The sequence below is a fragment of the Apium graveolens genome, chromosome 1 (genome assembly GCF_009905375.1).
Source record: "Apium graveolens cultivar Ventura chromosome 1, ASM990537v1, whole genome shotgun sequence".
NCBI classification, from domain to species: Eukaryota; Viridiplantae; Streptophyta; class Magnoliopsida; order Apiales; family Apiaceae; genus Apium; species Apium graveolens.
In genome coordinates this window covers 85,717,890-85,740,944 of record NC_133647.1, presented here as the reverse complement: position 1 = coordinate 85,740,944, position 23,055 = coordinate 85,717,890, and the positions used below count along the sequence as shown (strand labels likewise).

Here is a 23,055-nt window from a genome sequence, read left to right as displayed (position 1 = left end):
ACCCCTACTTGTTTCTCAGTGTCACAATAGAATAATTAATAAAAATTTACAAATTTTTTGATGATCTTGTCAGTTGATCTGCAAAGCAAAGGAGGCTTGAAAGATTGCACAACCAGCCTACAAATGCATCTAATATCACATATAGCCATCCTTACCACGTCATTGTTCCGTGGAGGCTACTTTATCAGTGCTACCAGAATCCCCAAGTATTCTAACGGTAATGCAACATTTTTCTATTCGTAGCATCTGGCTCATGATCAACGAGCCCAAGTTTATGAAGAAAATAATAAATCATGAGTTTTGCATTTGGGTAAACCAAACTACAAGTTAAGATATTGATGAACAGGTTGACCTAAAAGTACACCACCAAATCATAATGGGGAACTACTACATAAAGCACTCATACTTTATAACTTCAATAAATATTATGAACAGAACACATAAAATAAAATAACTTTAAGTTTTGATCTTTAAGGTGTATCAACTTCAAGCACTGGTAGCTCATATCTCCTAGGAATAATATGAACAGAAAATATAAAATTACTTTTAAGTTTTAATCTTCAAGTTGTATCAACTTCATAACTATGATCGCCCTTCGGTTATTTGAAAGCCCTATCACTAACATGCTTATTCTCACACAAACAATCAATAAGATTCAAAAACCAAGTCTCGTCCTGGAAACTAAACTCACCTATAATACTTTTTGTATTAATCGCATCTTTAGCAATATTAGTACGTGCATAATGCTTAAACATTATACAAAAAGATGACCGGGCAATGAACTGAAATAATTTGTTTTACAGTTATAATGAATCAAGTTCCAAGCACAATCGAAATCAAAAACTTGCCTGATATGTGTAAATCGATTTATTATAAGCATTCGAGCCTATTGAAAAATTGCGTTATTTGGATCAGGGATGCAAAATATATAGAAAAAAGAAGGGGAAACAAGTAAAATGGCAAAAACATATAGCATAGTATGAAACAGTAACAGATCAAATGATGCTGATGTTGTTACTTCCAAGAAAACTATAAAAACGGGAAATTCTGATCCAGACTGCAACAAGTTTTACCTGGATTCTGTATAATATTTGAATATATCTATGAACCTAAGCGACTTATAAATTCTGTATAATCTGTTAATACATCTATGAACCTAAATAAACCACAATGCAATGTTATCAATGCGGATTTATATATTGAATGAAAATAGGAGACTGGCAAGGGATGACGATCAAGATAGCTCTTCATGGAATTACTTGAGGAAGTTCTCAAAACAAGCAGATAGGATGAATACTGGAAAATTCAGAGGACCAGAGCATTCAAGCTTGATGCACCTAAGCTCGATGAAGTGATTGTCTTCCAAAAAATCATTTGAACAGAAGGAATCAAGCGTCTAAGATCATTACTTGGAAGATCAAGCAAAAACCCAAGGCAAGACTGTTGAAGACAGAGAAGAAATTTACAAGAAGTAGGCTTAAATCCTGTTTTGAGCTCGACACCAGAGCTCTTAAATCTGAGAAAACAGCCACCATATATTTTGATTGCTTATCACGTAGCACGGTTAAATTGCAAGAACTCGTACAAGAAGATCTGTACAATCAAAATACTGCAACTTATGTGCTGTCAATTAAAAATCTTTAGAAATGTCGTTTTTATCACTGTTTTCACATGTACATAACTGTAAACAAACTGGCTGAGTGGTTATCAAGTATTAATTAACCAGTGTTTAACTACTGACTTTGAACATTTGCATAAATTTCACCAAAACAGGTACACTGAGTAGCGAAAACAAAAAAATTAGACAGAGGCAGGCTTTGAATTCAGGAAAATCATAAAAGAACAGATAAAAGGTATGGATCATACAGAATGATTCTTTCCTCCAGATGTTACTTTAGATGTGCAAACTTTCTGAACCGAGTATAGTGACATTTTTTTCTTTCCAATACAAAGTTAAAACTCCCTGACCAAACAAATTGTGAAAACAATCATAATAAGAAGAGAAGTAATTTAAAAAAAAAAAAAAAAAAACCAATACAAAATGGATCAGCGACAGCTTGAAACTAAACTTATTTAATTAATACATAAATCAACTCTGAAAAGAAATTAAAGAGATTTATGACTAGATTCACAGAAAAAACAAAGAAAAGCAAAAATAAATGGCATTGCATTATAAAGAGCATGATGCTTCATTTATCCTTGTAATATATTTGAATATTCACCCCTCTAGTTGTCCTCATAAGGAGGGGCTGAGGGGGATCCCAATGAAGGTCTATCAGCAGGAAAACCTTCTGAAGGCGGAGCCGACGGAGGGGGCAGAACCCTAATAATCTCTTTATCAAATCTCCTAAACATAATATTTTCTCCAAACTCATAACTCAAATACAAAATCCCCTTAGGTTTACCAGAGCTTGTAGTCACCGTATATGCAACATCACGACAACACTTTTCCCCTGCAAGGCCTTGGAAAAGCTCTCTTACCGGAACATAAAGATACCCGATGTCTTTATGACCAAAGGGTTTGCTACACCTTACTTGGAACACAAGCATGCATGAGTTTGCATGGATTTTCGACTCTTCCAACTGAAATGTCATCCTAAACCACCAACAAGGTTTCGATCCATTACGTAAATCTACGTTTGTTCTTTGTTTGGAGAATGAATTGCCACCAATAAGTGCTACAACAATGTAAATTCTTCTTCTGTCGAAGAAATTGACACGTTTAAGAATACAAGCAGATTTTATAGTAATATCTAAAGGTACTACGGAATTCATAGTTTTTAATGGTAGCTAGGCGGCATATATAGAAGAAGAAGAAGAAGAAGAAGCTATATATTATATATAGTTAGGTAGGAAGGAAGAATGCAATTTGGTGTTACTTGTATGAATATATAGTACTACAATATTAGATGAATGTAGAATGAGTAGTCTTAATGGATCATGACTCTCAAGTTACCTGTTCAAACTCAAACACAAATATTTCATGAATTTTGGTGTGAAATTCTGAGTCCCCCAATTATTATAATATATCTGTGTTGCATTCTTATCTGGGATTTATTAATCAACTAGGACTCTAAAACAGAGTGTGTATGTTAATGTTACTCCCTCTTGAATTAAGGATTTAAGAACGCTTATTAATTTTTTAGATTTTCGCTTTGAAAATAATATATGTAGGTGGACATTTGTTAAGCAGATACGTGTCGTGCATTTTCATATGTCAAATACAAAAATGACCGGGATCGCGTAAATTGGTGTTCATATATCTTTTTCTGTGTAAAATAATATTAAATAAATTTTAAAAAAATAATATTATTAAGTAAAAATTTTAAAAATATATTAAATTTATAAATTTAAATCAGATTTACTTGCAATATTGTTAATATTATGTATTAAATTAAAAAATAATTATACATATAGTATTTATTTTGGGAATTTTGAATTAAATTAAGTCATAATTAGGGGTGGCAATTTAGATCTAAATCCAAATTACCCGCCCAAACCAACCCAAAATACAGGTCTATGATTCAACAAAAAATCATAAATTATAATATGGACTGGACCGGGTCGCAGTCTCATATTTACTCCAAAATATAGGTTCAAATTCGTGATATCCATTTCACAACCCATATTATCATACTTCACATGTTTTTCACAATCAAAATTGCCACGGTGATGTGGGGTTGATGGCTGCAAGCCTACAAAGTTAGTTCCTCTTATAATCTTATTCTCTAATTCTGAACTCCCTCATGTATATATTCTCCAATTACCAAATTGTTGGAGTAATTGTTTTATTTTAAATTAAAGGAATATGAAGGTATCTATTGTTATACGGTGTACTATTTTTTTTGCGTGTAGTCAATTTTACTCCCTATTTCTATTTAATAAAATTTTACTCACTATTTCTATTTAATAATAAAGCTATTCTTACTGTATTGATCCCAATAACATATGTTTCCTTTTCCTTCACTATTTTTTTTTACTTAACTTTTGATAGCAAGTCACAAACCTTTTTTAAAGTTACATGGATCCTGTTATATATTTCAAATGTAATAAAAAAAAATCGATTCAATTTATTGCACATCTATTTGATTTTGACTGATTCGGTATTTTTGTAAAAAAAAATCAAATAATAGTAAAGTCATAAAAAAAATTTAAAAAATAATATTTTTTATAATTTCTCAAAAAAATGGTTGACCCATATTTTGACCCGGAACCATTATAACCTGAACCAAATTTTAACTACATTTTTTTTAAATACGGGTAAAATGTGGTTTTGGGTCAAGACCCAACCCACGCCCATATTCAATGACCCAAATCCCCCCAAAACCATTTTTCGCCATACATATATCAGCTGGAACCACCCTTGAAATCATCAAAATATAGCGTGTACAAAAATGTTTTGCATTTGAGGAAATATGATCTCTAAGGTCCAATTCCAACGCAAATTCCTTATTCCAATGCAGACTCTTCATATGTAAGCTCGTCGTAGCTGGACAACCAAATATCTAATACTATCAATCTCTTAGCGGAATTTAGAACTGAGACCAGCATTTGGAATTGAAATGCAGATCAATGACACATTAGTTGGCTCACATTGCATGTCTTATCATCTCTTAGCAAATACTATATATAGGGATGCTCCATAGACTACTGTTTCTTTCGTACTCCGCTACCATTAATATCACCCGTTTTATAAAAAAAATAAAAAATTACGATTAACAATCTACTTGTCAATCCAAAACAATCAACCTTGTAATCCATATAATCCCATGTCATTTGATAGCAGTAGTTTACCTCAACATTCTTCGCGGAACGGTTGGGTTGCAAATAAATATCTCCAACAATTAACTAATAAATTTACAATAAAAATGGAAAGTTATTTTAAACTCAAAACAAAACATCATGTATATATATATAATATTATTCGTTATATATGACATCTCTAGTTTCACATGTATAACTTCTCTGCTCCAAAACAATTTAAAATGCAAAAACATATAACCGGCAGTAAACAAGTTAATACACATCTGATTTGTATATGCAAAAATCTCACTATGCTCCCCTCCAGCTAACATTGAACTCATCATCTTATTTTCATCTCTGCAAAGAAAGTTAGAAAACACTAATATATTTTCATAAAAGAATTGATCATATCTGGTGATTCCTATGTGTATTCCTCCTACTTTTCAAGCATCATCAGCTTTCGGTCCGGGAGATCCAGCTAGCCAACCCCATACACCACCTGAACCCTGCCTTTGTTTTGCACTTATCGCAGCTTGTTCAGATGCAGCCTTTTGTCGCTGTAGAAGTTCAAGTTCTTTTTGAAGCGTCTCCATATTTTGCAGCTTCTGCCTTAGTTCAGCAACATCAACCTGTGGGTACATAAAGTAACCATCATGTCCTTTCCGGGTAAACTGCAATTGAGATTGTTTCTAAAAAGGATTTGAACAGAATGGTGAAAACATGTCCTAGTTTCCTCAACTTTATGATCATATTTTTTGAAAAGTTGAGCACATTTGGTTTCTAAATATGCGAAGAAAAGACGGGATAAACATTAAGTTAAATCGATGTATTCAGATTTTCTGGAACAAACAACATGAAAGCTACATGCTAATTGCTAATAATTAGCAAAAAAAGAAAAGAAAGCTCCATGCTAACAGGTTATAACAAACCGGTCACTTCATGTGCAGATGTGGATTCCGTCCAGTTCAACTCTAGGTAGTAGGTACAGTTTGAAGGTAATATTTTTGTCTACTAATATTAGTTGCTTAATCAAAAGATGATCAAAATTGAGATCACACTAACAGCAGGTACTGAACATTGCTATACACACTTGGCAAATATCAACTTTAAAGGAAGCAAAAATTTACAGTGGGCAGATACCTCTAGTTTAAAACATCTGGATTGCTCAGAAGCAAGTTGACCACGTACAGACTGGAGTTCCTGAAGAGTCAAAGAATTAAAATAAATTTAGATATAGGAGTAATCATTATGGAATGTAGAGGTAAAGTTTTTAGTGAAATAATAATACTCTACCCTATTAATAAATTTTATTTCGAAGCCTGGAAAAGGTAGCACAGTATTGGTGAGATTCATAAAGTGAACCAGACAATGGAGATTAAAAACTTCACTTTTACGATTTAGTTGTTGAAAGGTTACCTTGTAGAGATCCGTGTTGCGATTTTCTGCTTCTTCTACCTGGTGCTTAAGCTGTATTGACTGTAATTTCTCTTTGCTTAAAGAGGATTCCAAGTCAGCTTTCTCTATTTTCAAGGCAGCTAGCATCTGTTCACTTGTTTGTTTAATATTTTTTATCTGCATTATGATATATAAGTGAGAAGATGGTAAGAAAGCTACATGTACGTTATACATACACAATAGAATTAAAAATGCTTCACTAAATATAGCAGATATTTGATTGTGCTTCCAAAATTTAAACATGGAACTTCCATCACAACATTATCTTAACAAACCAAGGTAGTAGAATTTTTTACACCTCAGAACAACTTTTATAGTTAGGAGCAAAGTGAATAATTTTCTTGTGCTAAACCTTAGGACAACTTCGTGACTTCGCCAAAAAATTCCACCTTTATGATCCAATGATCTGAAAGATTCAATGGCTGACAAAAAAACTTCACAACATTGTAGTTCATGAAAAAAACATTAGTCATAAACATACTTTCAATTCAAGGAAGTGCAGCAGGCATAAAAAAGCAACCCTAAGTCCCTAATTCATCACATTTTATCCTCAATATATCTATGTTAAAATACAGTTAGTTCCTTCTTCCTAACATGTACAAAGAAACTATTTAGTACTCCCTCCGTCCCACTGGATTATTTACGTTACTTTTCGGCACGCTTTTCAATGCTCGTTTAAAGTATAGTTTCATAATTTTTTTTTTATTTTTTTTTTGAATAAAAGTTTTATGTTTAAACTTTTATTCAAAAAAAAAATTGAAAAAACATTATGAAACTATACTTTATAGAAGTCTCGAAATGCGTGCCGAATAGTAACGTAAACATCCCAGTGGGACGGAGGGAGTAGCACATATCCTGTTGGGCTATTACACATACAAATTGATTCATCAACATATTGCTTCTTTTTCATATTGACAATTCAGGAGACAAAGTTTGAATATACAATACCTTTGGTTCTGAATCAACATTGTCCATTACAATTTCCCTTATTTTTCCTTCTTGGCCCGCCTCGTTATCGGATTCTACATCTCTTGTTGCATTTGTAGCATTATGAACACCTGAAACGCTATCAGGAACTGGTGTATCCAACTTTGACTGCAAGCTCGATTTGTGGCTTGGCTTAAGAACATTAACCTATCAACATTAGATTATCACATTTGAGATTCTAAAGTATAGGAGAATCCATGGAACAATGGTAAAAGATAATTTTCAACCTCATTGCTGTAGCGCCCATTGTATCCGCCAAAAGATACCAAGACATCTTCACCGCTATATGAGCTTAGGACCAGGCTCAGACCCTGTAATGAAAAAACAATTTAATGTTTACGCTAACAGTTGCCTAAAAATTTCACAAACTTCGATATTCATACAGTACTGTGTATCATATACACAGCAGTCAAAATTAACAGGAAGGACATCCTAAAGAAGATAAGGAACATCTAGCACATTCATATACACCAACCATATACTACCCGTCAAACCTTATACAATAACACAAAGAATCCTTTAAAATTATGCTTTTTAGGAGAACTACAGAAAAAACTACTTTAGAAAAAAAATACATAATATAATCTGAGAAGAAAAAATGGCTGGTTTCTCATTGCTAATTGAACTCGATATAATAATAATATTGGGAAATGACTGTACAATTTCCATACACCATATTTTAATCAGAAAGCTGTTATGTTATTAGTAAAGGTATATAGCTGCATCATAGCAATATTAATGGAAAAGGAGTTTGTGAAGATGCAAATTTTGTTGGTGTGAAATTTAGTTAGAGACACGCTTTTGGTATAACTTGACAGAGTAATAGGAAACATATTATACTGAACTTTTGAGGATGCCAGGTTGTTATTTTCTTTCATTCACTATCTTTTATAATGATGATATATCAGGGACAGGGAATCACTTGAGCTACAGTTCATATTCGGTGTTATCCATCAATAAGAAAATATTCAATAGAAATTCAAAAATCTTAAATACACTACTTAATTGGCATAACTGCTTTTATGCTTGCCTTACAAGCAAGTTACCCCCCCCCCCCCCGCCCTTCCCTGGGAAGTGGCACAGACATGAAAATCAAAACGAATAACTCGATCAATGGATCTATTATCTTTTAAATACCTCACTTGCAAGTGGAACACGTCCTTCAACTGTAGTTACAACTGACCAGGCCAGCGTAGACATATTTAGGACAACAGTTTCTGGTGCACCTGAAACAGATTTGGAGGGGGCAAGAAACACAATAAGCAAGATTGAGTTTATCAGTGGATACTAGATAACATTGGCCTAAGTTCAGATTAGACATTTGGGGTGATAGTACATAGAGTGGAACGAGGAAATAATCATGCATACAGGAGATGGAAAAAACATGAGTTAAGCTTATTTATACTAAAACTAACATGTTATTCAAACATTAAGAAAAGAAAGAAAAGAGCCGTGCACAGGTATAGGAGCAACAAGATTTCTGCACAGGTATTTAAGAAACAGAAGTTTCACACAGATACATACAACATTAGAGATCATTACATATGAATGAACAATCAAACATAATATAGTTGATGGCTGGTACACATATTTTTTTTCTCTCTCTATTCTAGAAAAAGACCAACTAACATGGAACTCCGAACTTGTGCTGAGAAGTCAGTAAGATATACAAGTCTAAATTATAAGCAAAACCATGCATATCAGCGTGCCAACCAAATTTTAAGGTTATGATCATATTAATTATAACTAAAACCACCAAGCACGTATGTATGTGGAACCAGTTGTGACTAATCGTGACATTTTTCCAGGTATTTGATTAAAAGTCCAAAAATTTCACACTGCAACAAATAATAAACCCTCCCCAGTAAAACAGTAGAGAGGTCTAAATATTAGAGAAATACACAATAGCATACCACTTTTGTTGTCACCACCACCAGCAATGAACCAACTTTCCCCAACTGTAGCACCTGCATGGCCAGCCCGAGGACTTGGTACCTCGCCTTGCTGTGTAGGTCTTGACCACTCCATCTGTATAAATATTAATGTGGCGAGTATAAAGATTACTTTATTTATTTTTAAAAATAAAAGTAAATGTCTACATTAACAAGGGTTTATAATAGAGAAAAAAATGACTCACAGTTTGAAGGTCCAGGACGTGCAGATCATTGAAACAGGTAGCATGTGAACCCCCACCAAATATTAGAAGGTATCGTTCTGCGTGGACTGCAGCAGCATGATCAGATCTTGGTGAAGGTGGCAGCCCTCTACAAAAAAATGACAACAATGCCAAAATAATATGAATTTATCTGGTAACAAAAAAGGCAACAATATGGAAATTTTTGCCAATATTTTAAACATCTCAAGCACACATTGCAATGAATCCTATGGTACTGGTGCAATGACATTTCTTTTATATAATCCAAAGTGGATTAACTGAATTAGTAGAAAGAAAGTTGTACCATACTGAATGAATTGTACTAGTAGTCATTGCCTATTAAATCATTAACAAAACAAAACATAAAAAACCAAATATAAATCCGGTGAATAGATAACTTACAGTGTATCTATTTCATCCCAGGTCAGGGTTTCTAAATCAAGGATATGTAAGTCATTCAAGAGAGACCTCTTTGCATCTTGACCACCAAATATGACTACACTTGTCCCCACAAGGGTCGCCGATTGACCTCCACGCGAGACCTGAAAAAGAATAAACAAACGTGAACTTCATTCACACAAACAACCTGTAAATTGGTAGACTATGCATAAGTTTGCAATTTTTAGAAAAAAATGCAGACAGTAACCAAGTTCATTGAAAATTGTACTGAAGAGAGAGAGCTCAAGTAAAAATCAATTCAGAACTCATCAAAAAGGTTTTTATTTCTATTTGACAAATTGTTACTTCATACCTCGAATACCTAAAAGATCCAGTAATCTGAGACCTTACTTGATGTGCATATTTGGAATTTTCAACAAAAAGTGCCATCAGACCACCTTACTGTGGAGTGAGTTTCTTCTTGTTCACTTAAGTTTATTTTAGATTAAAATTTTTTTAACTAAGTTGTCAGGTCAGGGACACTTCCTTCTATAACTATAGACACAAAATTTTTAACAATCTTGGCAAATGGTAATTTTTTTTATAATTCTCAGTTACCTCATCTGGTTCTAGTTCTCTTACCTTCTTATTCAGAAACAAACCAAGCTAAAACCTATTACAAAGATTCTGACCACCCAAATTTATATAAAATGCCTAATTGCTAGAATGCAGTTTAACCGGGGTGTTGATATGCAAGAATGCAAAAAGATGATAACTAGAGAAGAAGAATGATGTACCGGTGGCTTCCCATAAGTCTTCAAGGCTGACCAGCTGAAAGTTTGAAGATCAAACACCTTCACTGTCAAAAGAAAAAAATTAAACAAAAACAATTAAGAGAAGACTTGTAAATAAATTACAGTTCGAAGAGATACAAGATCCTTGCATACAGTTAATAAATTCTAATAACTCACCACTTGGCGTAAGAAAATACCCTCATTATACATTTGAGTGTGGTAGCGGGTATTGTTTTAAGAATTAGGAGTTTTATCTTAAAAATCATACAGATATATACCAACATTTAATATCTGAACTCGCTACAAAATTTAATTGATTAAGCTGCAAATTTCAATTTTTTACTTCAAATTTAAAATATATATATAATTATTGCTTCACATGTAAACAAAACGCAATCCATAATAGTCTGTGCCGAGTTTTAAAACTGAAAACATTCTAACTTAAACATTGTTAAGTATCCATCATAAAGAAGAACATATTAAATCGCTGCTAATATGAAAACCAAGTCAACACTCCAATATAACTGATTAACTAATTGTTCCACAATCGAGAACAAAATGCACCATATCCCTATGAGAAATTAGGAATTTTATATTTTGCTTCATCAATACAAACATATAGTTGCAAACTCGAATCAAATCGTTATTTTAGTAAATATAACCACGAAAAGAGAACACCCAAAATATTAAGTCAAGTTATTGTTTTCTTATTTCTTCCTTTTTACATAATATTATGTAAACATATAACAATTGTCAGGTTAGATGGGAAGCATAATATATCTATATATATGTTAAGTGACAAGTCACTAATGTTTTATGAATATAGAAATTCAAACTTGTTTCTCCCCATTTCAGGTTTATGGGTTAAAAATGGTCCCCACTCCACACATCTTTCTCTTCATTATATAACTACATTTAAACCTCTCTAAATTAATAATACTGGACCAGTGAATTTAAAAAAGTTATGGAGATTAAAAATACACCGTCTGTATTATATTAGGACAGGGGAAATGATTAAAAATATTAATTAACGTGGGCTATTTATTAATCGAGGTTCCATTATACTGCCTTCAAGTTCTCAACCTTCAATCTCTATTTCTATCTGACCTTATCTGATTCTCCCGCCTAAATTCTCTTTATGTTTTATCTTTAGGGATAAAGCTTTTCTGCAATCCAAGAAGATACTCATAGCTATTTTTCTATCACCTTCCTTTTGTGTCTTACTACAGAACCAGGCCCCCTTATAACTGTCTGTTTACTGGTAATTACAATAGTTAGATCGAAACCATTGCATTGCGTTCCTGTCTAATCAGTTGGTTTTGTTTGATGTGTTAAGCCATGACATAGACTCCTCCGTGAGAATATGAGACACACCTACCGATACATAGATGTAGGGTATAACGAATATTTTTAGACATGTCATGCCATGTCATTGATAGAGAAGAACTAGGCGAATCTATGTAAGTGTAGGTTAGGGTATAATACATGTTTGTAGACGGCATTGTTGTAAGGCATAACAAACATTCCTGTATCTGAAACTTGACTTAAATCTATGTAAAATTGCAGTCTAAGGAAGAAGATGAAAAAGAAGAGATAAATAAACCTTGTCATTAATTCTTAGAAGAGAATAGTGATCTAGAGAAAACTTGTCTTTAGACCTGAATCAAAAGGTCTGCGCAGAGGGAATGTGAAAATTGATCCCCAGTTTAAGAGGAGGAAACTAGAACTAAATTATCCAAGCCCTATTTAAAGCAATATATATTTTCAAGAAATCACACAACTTTAATATGGATTGTAGAAGTAGCATTTGTTCAGAGATTTGCACCTATTGGCAACATAACTATAAAAGGAGTATATCTCCGAACATTCAACATTCCTAAAATCCAACGATATTCATAATATTTAATGTTCGTAATAGTCAATGATAGGGTCAGAGATTTGACCAACTTATTATAATAATTCATTTGTGGACATTCAGTTCTTGCTAATTTATTTCTCCAATATTAGAAAGCTTATAAAATACACGTGTGCTAATTCTAGCTTGTGCAATTCAGAACGTAAATGACAACAGCCTTAACTCATGTAATTCAAACCTTGCATAGACTCAGAAGGATCCTTTGTATGTCCAGCAATTGAAAGAAGCTTATCTTTCCCCCATGGTATCTAGACATAACAAATATAAAAAAAAAAAACTTAACCTCTTAAGAAAAAAAAGTTATATAAAAATATAAAAAGAAAGATATCAATTTTTTAAAACACAACATCAAACTGTGGTGATAAATTGTTGAACTGACCAATGAATGACCAGCACAAGGAGATGCAATGACTGAAGATGGTTCCAGAGTAACTGGTGGGGCTTTGACTTCAGCCCTGGACCATGTCCAATTTCTTAGATCCAGAACCTAAATTGTTACGCAGGGTGCTTAGGTTCTAAATAAAACAAACAATATGGTATACTTTAAAGTAGAATAATAAAGAATATATACGTGTATATAGAGATAATGCAGTTGGGGGATCGATTGTAGGGAATTAATTGGAGGGTTGAGAAGTAAATTGAAGGGAATTATAAGAATACCAAATACCACAGTCACATCTTTCAGGCACCATTCACCAAGTCTACAGGTAAAAATATTGTATGTAACTTTGCATATATAACATATAATTACAATGTGAATTAAAAGATACTTTCGATGTTTGGTCAAAGAACTTTAAAATACGTGCAGAAAAGTCAAACATCAAATATTACCAAACAGAGGGAGTAAAATTAGTGTGCATATGCTAGTGACATACCTGAAGATCATTTAAGTACCGTCCATTATGATTTCCACCATAAATGTACATTTTATCATCAATAACTGCTGCTCCATGCTGCAAATTTGAAGATAGGGAATGCTAAGAAGAAATCTAAAATAATTTAAAGATAAATTTTATGTAAGAAACAGAATAGAGGACCTCATATCGGGCTTTCGGGCGTGGACCAGATACCGGAGGTGCGACCCATTGATCATACAGGCCTATTGAACCAAGGCCCACCATTACAACATCTTTATCCTGAGCTTCTAGGACATTCCCATTTTCTGCTGGAATAATCTTCGTCTCAGGCAAAGCATTTCCATTTTCAACGAAACTCTCAACTTTTGAATAACTCTACCAACAAGACAAAATTGTAAAAAGGTTACTAACAAGAAGTAGAAGCTACAAAATATACACAGAACAAAAACGACAGCATGATGTAGTTATTATAACATAAAGTACAGTTACAAACTGTCATAATTCTTCATTTTCATGTGATACTTACGAAATTTCTGTACACTGATTCGATGACCAATTGAACCTAAACAGGATTATTTTAAAGTTTGAATTTGAAAAGTTGTTATGAAGAACGGGGACAAGGAGAACAAAAACAGGACATGCAAATCAACCAAAAACAGACTGTGGATGGTGGGGGAAAGATCATCTGATTTATAAATAAATCTATATGATCACTTGCCGTATCCAGTTCCATTCTAATATCATTAATATGAGAATAATGCAACTTTCTAAGAAGTCAGTAGCAGTTCTCAGTTCATATAATGAATTCAAGTAAACTGACGCTCGCCTTCCCAAGCGTCCACCGATTGCACAGTCACTCCCAAACTATATGTGAGGATCAGAAAATATGAAGGAGTTTGACAAACTAAGAAAACATACTTGTTCAATGACTTGCTACAAATTTAATGACATCAAAGCAATCTTGATTTATAACACTTACTCAGTCATTAAAACTCCTCTAATAGATTCTACGATCCTTTGGGTGAAAGATGTCTCTACAATACGAACTCTGTTCGAAAAAGAGTTTCATCCTAGAAAAATAAACATGAATCATAGTAATTGTTGATATACTTGGGATAAGGAGAAGGAATTCTACTTTAAGAAGTATATGAGAAGCAGTGCCAGAAATCAGCACAACGTGACTGCTAAAGAAAAGATTTGTGTCCATTCAAATCTAATAAAAGCTCAAAAAAAAAGACAAAAGCTTTTCCTGAAAGCCCCCCCCCCCGTTTTAAATCTCCCTTATCTTCAAGAAGGAAAAAATATGGGATCACAGATCACTTTCTGGAAGCTGCATAGCTTTTGAGCGGTTCGTTTCAGAAGATTGTTATCTGATATTGTTCCATATTCCTGTCGCCTTGACCGGTTAGCGGCTCAGATGACTGATACGATCTTATTTGTACAATGTAAAACAAGTTGTCTTTCTAATATTTTTTTTTGCCAAGTACTTCTAATATTATTAATTAGTTAGAGTACAACTTTTAGAAATATCAAGGGTTTTTCTGCACTTTAATCTTGCAGGCCTGTATGAAACAAGTATTGGTGGTACACTGCATCTGCTAAGTTTTCTCTCGAAGACTCGAACTGATCGAAAGTAGTCTTAATGTAAGCAACCATTCACTCTTTAAATAATTAAACATTCTGGAGTTTTTGTTGCAGTTTGCAGTTGACACTACTTACACTAGAGTTTACTCATTCTTTTCTAGTTTTCTTTTGGTTTTAAAACAGCTGTAAATTTGTAACATGTGAGACATTAGAGGAATCAATATTATTTTGTTGTGTTTTGATTTAGTAAAGGTGTGCAAATATTTTTAATTCATAAACAAGGTTTCCTTTTACTTCATATCTAGCAAATACTGTACTTACTATTAATATTACTATGCATACTGCACGCATGGGAATTCTTCATAATAGGCTACTCTTTCATCTTTGTAAAGCATAGGAATTGTAGTTTTACTATATCCTAGATTATATTTTTAAAAGAGGCATTTTTCTAGCTTAAGAAGAATTTATATTCAAATATTCATATATTAACTAAACATATTAAGTTCGTTAATGTTAGGATAGCTAATTTTAATACTAGCAGTATTAGGTAGCAAGAGAAGTCAGTTAGGGTATTTTAGTCTTTGTGTGGTCTAATAGTGTTTTATGTCTATAAATACCTGTTGTAACTTTCATTTCTGATATGTGGAATATGAAAATGGCTTTGCCACCAAAACTCTTTATCTCTCTATAAGTGATTCTTACTTTCTCTATCTAGGGTTTCTAAACCCATTCTATCTCTAATCTCTCTAAAACTCTGTCTCTTTCTCATTTCTTTGCTAAATCTCTCTGTATCTTCTCTGATTTCTCTCTGATCTTCTTTCTGATCTCTGTTTCTATCTGTTATCTACTTAATTCTGCAATCATAAACCAGAAAATACCAAAAATAGACATAAAACTCACAAAACTAGGTCAGGTAATCATCAATTCCCGAAAGATAACCTGGATAGTGATCTAGCATAATTAAATAAACTATTTTACTGTGCACTTTTAGTTCAAATGTAATCTACTTTCAAATATATTTGATTTAAATTATAATATTTATAGGATAAGAATATTAAAGTATCATCATAAACGACATCCATTGATGTTTACGAATGCCATTTAATAATTAATGAAATCTACAAAAGTCATCATAAAACTACTAATATAGGTAAAACTCTCTGGTGTTCCACCTTCAATACACCACCTTAAGAATACCAATAAGATTCATGATAGAAAAGGAACCAAGCTTTCAATTTAAAATACACAAATAAACAATTCATTGTATGATTGTATCCCTGACCAAAAAAAACAATTCATTGTATCAAAAGAAGATTCACGGAAAATCCATCTATGGTTCACCAGTAAGTAGGTTTCTAGGCTAAGTTCAGTTCGTGTGTTCACATACACTTTGAAGAAAACACTATCCAAACCTCTTGTGTTACAGCTTTATTATTAATTACTAGCAGGTAACCCACACCAAGCATGAGTTGCTTCTAATATTATTCAACGAAATATGTATTATAATAAATAAAATTTATTTTGTAAGATAACTTGATTATACTAGTTATATCAAAAAAATTTAAATATAGAAATATTCTATTTCTATTTGAAAATATAATTATACAATTATTAGTTAAAACAATTTTACAATTTAAACACAATTATGTAGAAAAATTTATTGTTGGTAATTATAATAATAAGAGAAATTGTAATTTAAATTGAAAAAACAGAATGTTGAATATTTATATGTGTACAACTGTTACAGCTTGTCTTTTTTTGTTTTCTATAGCTATTTCAATTTGTATGGTTTATAAATACATAACTAGATAAAATTGATTTAAAATATACTGAATGATACATTTATAATTAAACTTGAAATTTTAGTAGGATTTTGATGGGGATATTTATAACAAATCATAATCATTTATAATTTTAAAGTAATGAATTTATAAAATTTTATACACGTATATATATTTGTATATGATCAATTACTAAAAGCTTGAACCCACGACCTCTTCTAAAATTCTAGGGCTATTTGCTAGGATAAGCCTCACAGATTATAAATCGTATTTAGTAATATGTTGATAATCATTTTAAAATATAGATAATGGTAGTTCTGAAAATTTGAATATGATATATACTGATATTAAGTAATCAATCTGATAATCATATAGAAGTTGATATATAATCAAAGAATGCTAGTGTTTTGACATCCATTAAAATGGTCTTTCAACTTTCTACATAGAGTAATAGATTTCCCAACTAGCAAACATCTAAAATTCTGGGGCTATTTGCTAGGCTAAGCCTTAGAGATTATAATTCATATTTAGTTATCTGTTGATAAGCATTGTAAAATATAGATAATGGTAGTTCTGAAAATTTGAATATGATATACTGATATATAAGTATTCAATCTAGTAATTATATAGAAATTGATATATAATCAAAGAATGCTAGTATTTTGACATCCATTAAAGTGGTCTTTCGACTTTGTACATAGAGTAATAGATTTCCCAACTAGCAAACATTTTTTCTTGCTAAAAGCATCTATTTATTTAAATTTTAGTTTTCTGAAAAAACAAATGGAAATCATTTTGAGTATATTAAACAGTGTGCAGAAAGACTTAGATATATTGTTTGTAGATTATTTATCCTATATTATACACTTCCTATAAAAGAATATTTGTCACCAATGTATTCTCAATACAAGATGCTTAGATAATATAAAGTTCATATGTATTTACCAATTCAGGGCATCTTCACAAAATTGGATCTTGAAAATTCGAAATATATATATATATATATATATATATATATATATATATTCAATTACCTAGCAGAATAATATTACTTTAAACTGAATTCACAGAATAATCACGTTACAAAAATAACATTTGATTTGACAAAAGAGTGTCGCTTGTCGAAGATACATGTGAAGGACAACGGAAGAAATCTTGAAAACTGTTGTCCACTGGAAGTGACATGTCTAATTTTCTTCAATTAAAAGAGTGTTTCCCCAAGTAGTTGACAACTATTTGTGTCTAATCACTACTCGATTTTAAATAACATGCACCCAAGATGTATCACATTTAACTTTGACTTCAAACGGGATAATGTTTGTCATGGCGTCAACTGCCTATTTAAGTTGGTAACAATTGCCTTGCTTCTTACTTGTGTTTAAAAGGAGAACTACTCTAGACCATAAAAGAATCATAATTGAGAAACTCATTCATAATATCTAGATGAAAAGGATAAGAATTTAGATTAAATATACTCACATTCATTTCGATATCCTGAACGGGCTCAGTAACAAAGTTTGATGCTCGTGAATACCAACCTGGATCTTCTTCCTGTTCAAGGAATGTAAATGTAAGGTTTTTGCTATAAAAAATGATGTTTTAGTACTATCAAAGCTATTGGGTTTACACCCTAACCTCAAGTATCTTTACAAAGAGTCGCATAGCTTCAGTTGAAGCCATTTTGTCAAGCCCATTCCAGCTGCAAGAAGTTTGGTTTAGCCTATTAAATTTCTAAATAAACAAAGGAGCAACTAACAGAAACAAGCTTTAGTGCATAGAGCTTTGGGTCTCAAGAAGTAATAAATCTTAACCAAGTGTCTATCTAGAGTTACCAGTTACAGCTTGTATAGAGGTAAATCTTACATGCACCTGTCCCTGGAGCCTAGGGATGAGGAGAAGCCTTAAGATGTCTGTCTTTTGAAAAAGGTGTGCACTACTAATGGAATGAATAATACTTTCATTCTAGCAACGAAGCATTCAATGACAATCAACAATTTCATTTATAGACATTCCAACCTCACATAGTATTATTCTCTGATAAAAACTATAACTAAACTATTGGTAAGGTATAGCCTGTATCCACGTTCAACTATATACACATTTGAATCCCTAAAGATCAGTAATCAACTTGTTAAAAGTAAACTAGAGTACATTGAAGGACCGCAATGGTGAATTTACAAAAAAATTCCAGAAGTGGTGTCTTCAATTTCTAACTTAAGTACTATGAAAGAACTAGCATCTAGCAACTTATATTTAATTTAGACACGGTGCTTTAAATTACTCACGAGTAGTGACTCATGACAAAGAAAATTCAAATCTGAACAAGCAGAGTAAAGGTTATGAGCTCCTTCAATCATATGTGTATAATATAATTAAAGTGGCTAATGCATGGCCACTTGTCCTTTCAAGTGTAGCAATTAGTAGCAGCAAAGTCACTGAAGTCTGCAAGAGGTTTGTATCAGAAATTTATGCTGCAGCTTGAACTTGTCTTGCAAGCGTGAAGAGCTCTTTGTTCATCAAACATATAGTTTTGGTGTCATAAGAATGATCAATCAGACTTCTGATGAATGTACACTTTGTGTGAGAAGACTATGAGGAATTCAATGAAGTTATTCTACTTTTTACTTTACAAGTGGCATAGTAGATTGCCCTAATTGGTCTATTTTGGTGGTTCATCGCCATCAGAAAAGCTTCAGCAGTTTAGTAGTTTCAGATTTCGGTATGGATCGGCTGATATTCTTTCTTAAAGACTATTATATCTTGATATAATCACTAATTTGTTCAAAAGCAAACACAAAAAACAAGTCACCATTAAATAATTATGTAATGAAGTTTGTGGCAATGAACTCTGTGAACAGATAATAGATGGACACGATTAGAAAAGTCACCCGGTGTCTTCCTTCTTTTTACCAATTTTTTATTGTAAAAAGTAAAGTGAGAGAGACTGGAACAAAAGATATGAAGAATCTGTAAATTTTGTACAAAATTAATAATAGAGATGAGAAGTTTTTGAACTCTAATCTCAACAGTGTTATCACCCATTTACAAGCGTCTAAAGGTGATAACGGCACAGTAGTTCTAACATAAATTGTTCAAAGTAACATAAGAATAGAAACAAGTGTGGAGTTTTAACAATGCAAACCTTGTCCATTTGTTTTGCTCCACGGGACTCCAACTTCTAGGCTTTGGAATTTTACATGGTCCTACAGTTGCCTGCAGAAAATTACAAATCAAACTAGTCTAATTAGTGTTCTTGAATTAAAGCAATGATTTTCATTGAAAACTCTAAACACTAACATATATAAAATCTACGTTACTCTCGTAGTCGCCTGCATAATAAACATAATTGAAAAAAAATCATATTACAGAAAGCAACAGGTACCAGTACAGCCGTACTCTGAACAATCCCAGTAGCATTTGAAAATCCAACACTTACATTTCAACAATGCCAATCACAAATTGAGGGGCTAAATCGCTAAATTAAATATATGTAAACATCCCCTTATTCACATGTATAAATGGCTTGACTAGTAATACACCGAGTCACCAACACATAAATATTTAAAAACTTGACATTTCTGCGATGCACATCACAATAACCACAATACATATTCCAAATCAACAGCTCAAATCCATCCCTCCTACATCCTCCCTGAAACTCGCATACATATCTCGAAACCCACCAGAAAGTTTAACATTTTGAAAAAAGCCAGTTAAAAACCCCAAATTCAGTTATAGAAAACGAAAATGAAATCAAACAGTATCATACATACACACAGAAACACTAATACACTTAAGCTAATCACTAGATCAGAACAAAGCACACATCTCTAACTCAAATACTGACATAATTTACGGAAATACAATAAAAGTAAGCACCAAGATGAAATAAAATTACTCAAATAACAACACAATCAATTACCAAAAAGCAATAACACAATCACCACAAACACCTAAGGAAATCATCTTCACATCGCAATCTCGAAAGTAAGCAAATACAAAATGCACTCCAATTAACAACTTAAAACAGCATCACAACGCACAATTCAACAGGAAGACAATCAATCAAATCAAATCAAATCAAGAGCTAGATCACATCAAATTACAGATTTACGATTACACATAAAACAAAAGCAGGCAGATGATAAAGTAAAATGATGACCTGTTGATACAATCCATAGAGCAAGAGAGCAACATCGTTGGAAAACTTAGAGGTAACAGAAGAAGAAGAGTTAGGAGATCCATCAAAACCAGCATAAGCAGCTGCTGCGAAGAATCGCTCAGGATAAGCTAGCCCTGTCCCCATCACCATCGAGATCTAGAGAGATCCGCAGAGAGAGATTTCAGAGAGATCGCAACTATTCAGTTATATCAAATCAAATGTCGTCTGCTCTCGTGTACATTTTATGTTACCTTCTTGCTGCATTTAATAACACTACACTTCTTTTTTATATCATACCCTCCTGTATTCTAAAATCCATTCGATTCGATTTTTTTATTGGATATTTATAATTATTTATTAAAATTAAAATATTATATTAATTTAAATATGAATAATTATAAAAATTATGATATAATAAATATATAATTATTGATAAATAATATATAATCATAATAATATATTTAATTTAATATTATAATATATCCAATTTTTACTCCGATTAATTCCTAATTTTCAATTAATCCCAAAGGATAGCTTCACTGATCTTTTCCAATTTTCGATTTTTACAACTGCATGCACTTAAATCTATATATAATAATAATTATTATTATCATTACTAGTTTCACAATGGTCTACACTATTATTATAGGAAATAGTTAGATTACTCTAAAGTTTTGGGAAATATTTTATGATATGTCTATAGACTCTATAGACGCAAAGTCATGGCTAACCAAGTCATCGTTAAACACCAATAACAATAAGGAGCATGCGTTTTAAGACGTGTTAGGAACACATACGTGTACATATAACAAATATATTAGTTAAGTAAAAATATATTAGCTAGTTGAATGCTTCCCAATCATATTGTTAGGCTTTTGTGATCTTCTCTGAAAGAAAAAACCTGATTCCAGAGTAACCTACTTGCCTACACATAAACGTGGAACATCTAAAATCCATCTAAAATTGTTTTAAACTATCTCGAGCTACTCTATTATATATATATATAACTATAGTTCTTCATTATTTCATCAGCATGGGCATATCTTCTATCCTATCCTATGAATTAAACATTTGAGCCTGATAGGCCAAAATCTAATGCATGAAGATTTCGGTTACAACAACTACCATTCGGTTTTTTGAAGTCATAAAATGCAAGAGGAACCTAACTGTCAATTAAATAGGCATTTTATGATAATGTTTTCAAGAAATCTATCTACTTGTGCAGCCACTTAACTATGAATCCTTATATATGATCAAACTAATTTTGGAATGGGACATTGGAGTAACTCTTATACTTTACAGAAGTATAGATGATTGAACAATTTCTGGAAGAAGATCTATGATCAAACCCTTAGAAATCAAGAAGTACATCAAATAAAGGAGTTGCAGAAAATAATGAAATTTCACCAGTCTAAATTTGAGAAGTTTGTACAGAACCAATCGAGAAATGCCTAAATGTACTAATTTGAGAAGTCTTGGAGCTCATTTGAAAAAGGCATTTTACACTAATTCGAGAAGTCCATTTGCATTAATTTGAGAAATGCAAATATACTTATTCGAGAAATGCTAAATAAGCCAATTCGAGAAGTCTGAGCAACCCGGTAGATTTAACTGATTCGGGAAGGATGCAAAGCCAAATTTGGGAAGCTAATCGTGTAACACCCCAGTCCCACATCGAGAAAATTTGGGAATTATATTTAGTATCTAAGGCAAAGTATTATTATTATGTGCACCAACAAATCATGATCTTTTGGGGGCCTGTGGTGGGCTTGTTGTTTACCCAAGTTGGTTGCATTTAGGTCAGTAGGCATTAGCTTATTTCGTACTCAGAATCGGGACTTGACCCGATTTTCGAAAAAGACCCGAAATTTGACTCGGGTTGTCACATATGGTATCAGCCGACTCTCGAAAGCTTGATTCGTCAAGTTTCCGGTGCCGGAGGTGGGTACACGAACTGGTGGTATTATCTGGCAATGGACAGAGATCCGGAGGCGGGGATATGAAACCAGTCGGTATTATCTTATAATGGCTAGAGAAATAATGATTCGGACCTATGGGCTGTCTGTTCAGGCTTGACGAAGAAGTCAAGAGTTTAAGTGGGGGAGTTTGTAACACCACAGTCCCACGTCGAGAAAATTAGAGGGACAATGATTCAGACCTATGGGCTGTTTGTTCGGATCTGACGAGGATGTCAAGAGTTCAAGTGGGGGAGTTTGTAACACCTCATTCCCATTTCGAGAAAAT

General features: G+C 32.6%; 2 protein-coding genes across 3 annotated transcripts; both read right to left on the bottom strand.

Moving 5' to 3' along the window:
* Window positions 1-2,226: 2,226 nt before the first annotated feature.
* LOC141683973 (protein SRC2 homolog) lies at window positions 2,227-2,775 on the bottom strand. Its single transcript, XM_074488827.1, has one exon. The coding sequence runs from the start codon at window positions 2,773-2,775 to the stop codon at window positions 2,227-2,229; it is 549 nt and encodes a 182-aa protein (XP_074344928.1).
* A 2,101-nt stretch (window positions 2,776-4,876) lies between these two features.
* LOC141664803 (acyl-CoA-binding domain-containing protein 4-like) lies at window positions 4,877-21,081 on the bottom strand. Of its 2 annotated transcripts, XM_074470758.1 has the most exons (18): window positions 20,812-21,078; window positions 19,792-19,862; window positions 18,285-18,348; window positions 18,129-18,200; window positions 13,465-13,659; window positions 13,303-13,380; window positions 12,807-12,914; window positions 12,606-12,675; window positions 10,516-10,577; window positions 9,743-9,882; window positions 9,323-9,449; window positions 9,099-9,213; window positions 8,323-8,411; window positions 7,413-7,496; window positions 7,147-7,332; window positions 6,160-6,315; window positions 5,884-5,943; window positions 4,877-5,372 (listed from the first exon to the last, which is right to left on the bottom strand). In XM_074470758.1, exons 1-18 carry the CDS (start codon window positions 20,959-20,961, stop codon window positions 5,187-5,189), a joined length of 2,013 nt encoding a protein of 670 aa, XP_074326859.1. In that variant the 5' UTR covers window positions 20,962-21,078; the 3' UTR covers window positions 4,877-5,186. The 2 variants fall into 2 exon arrangements, with proteins under 2 accessions (XP_074326859.1, XP_074326866.1); XM_074470765.1 differs by lacking the exons at window positions 4,877-5,372; window positions 5,884-5,943; window positions 6,160-6,315 and adding an exon at window positions 6,551-6,620 and having other exon boundaries at window positions 20,812-21,081.
* Window positions 21,082-23,055: the final 1,974 nt, after the last annotated feature.

What these genes read in the sequence shown, in the direction of transcription:
- LOC141683973 (XM_074488827.1), bottom strand. Translation starts at nt 2,775, where the DNA reads ATGAATTCCGTAGTACCTTTAGATATTACTATAAAATCTGCTTGTATT.
- LOC141664803 (XM_074470758.1), bottom strand. Translation starts at nt 20,961, where the DNA reads ATGGTGATGGGGACAGGGCTAGCTTATCCTGAGCGATTCTTCGCAGCA. An exon ending in TCTTTGTAAAGATACTTGAG is followed by an intron (nt 18,201 to 18,284) that starts GTTAGGGTGTAA and finishes TTCCTTGAACAG; the next exon opens with GAAGAAGATCCAGGTTGGTA. An exon ending in ATGTTGATTCAGAACCAAAG is followed by an intron (nt 6,316 to 7,146) that starts GTATTGTATATT and finishes ATCATAATGCAG; the next exon opens with ATAAAAAATATTAAACAAAC.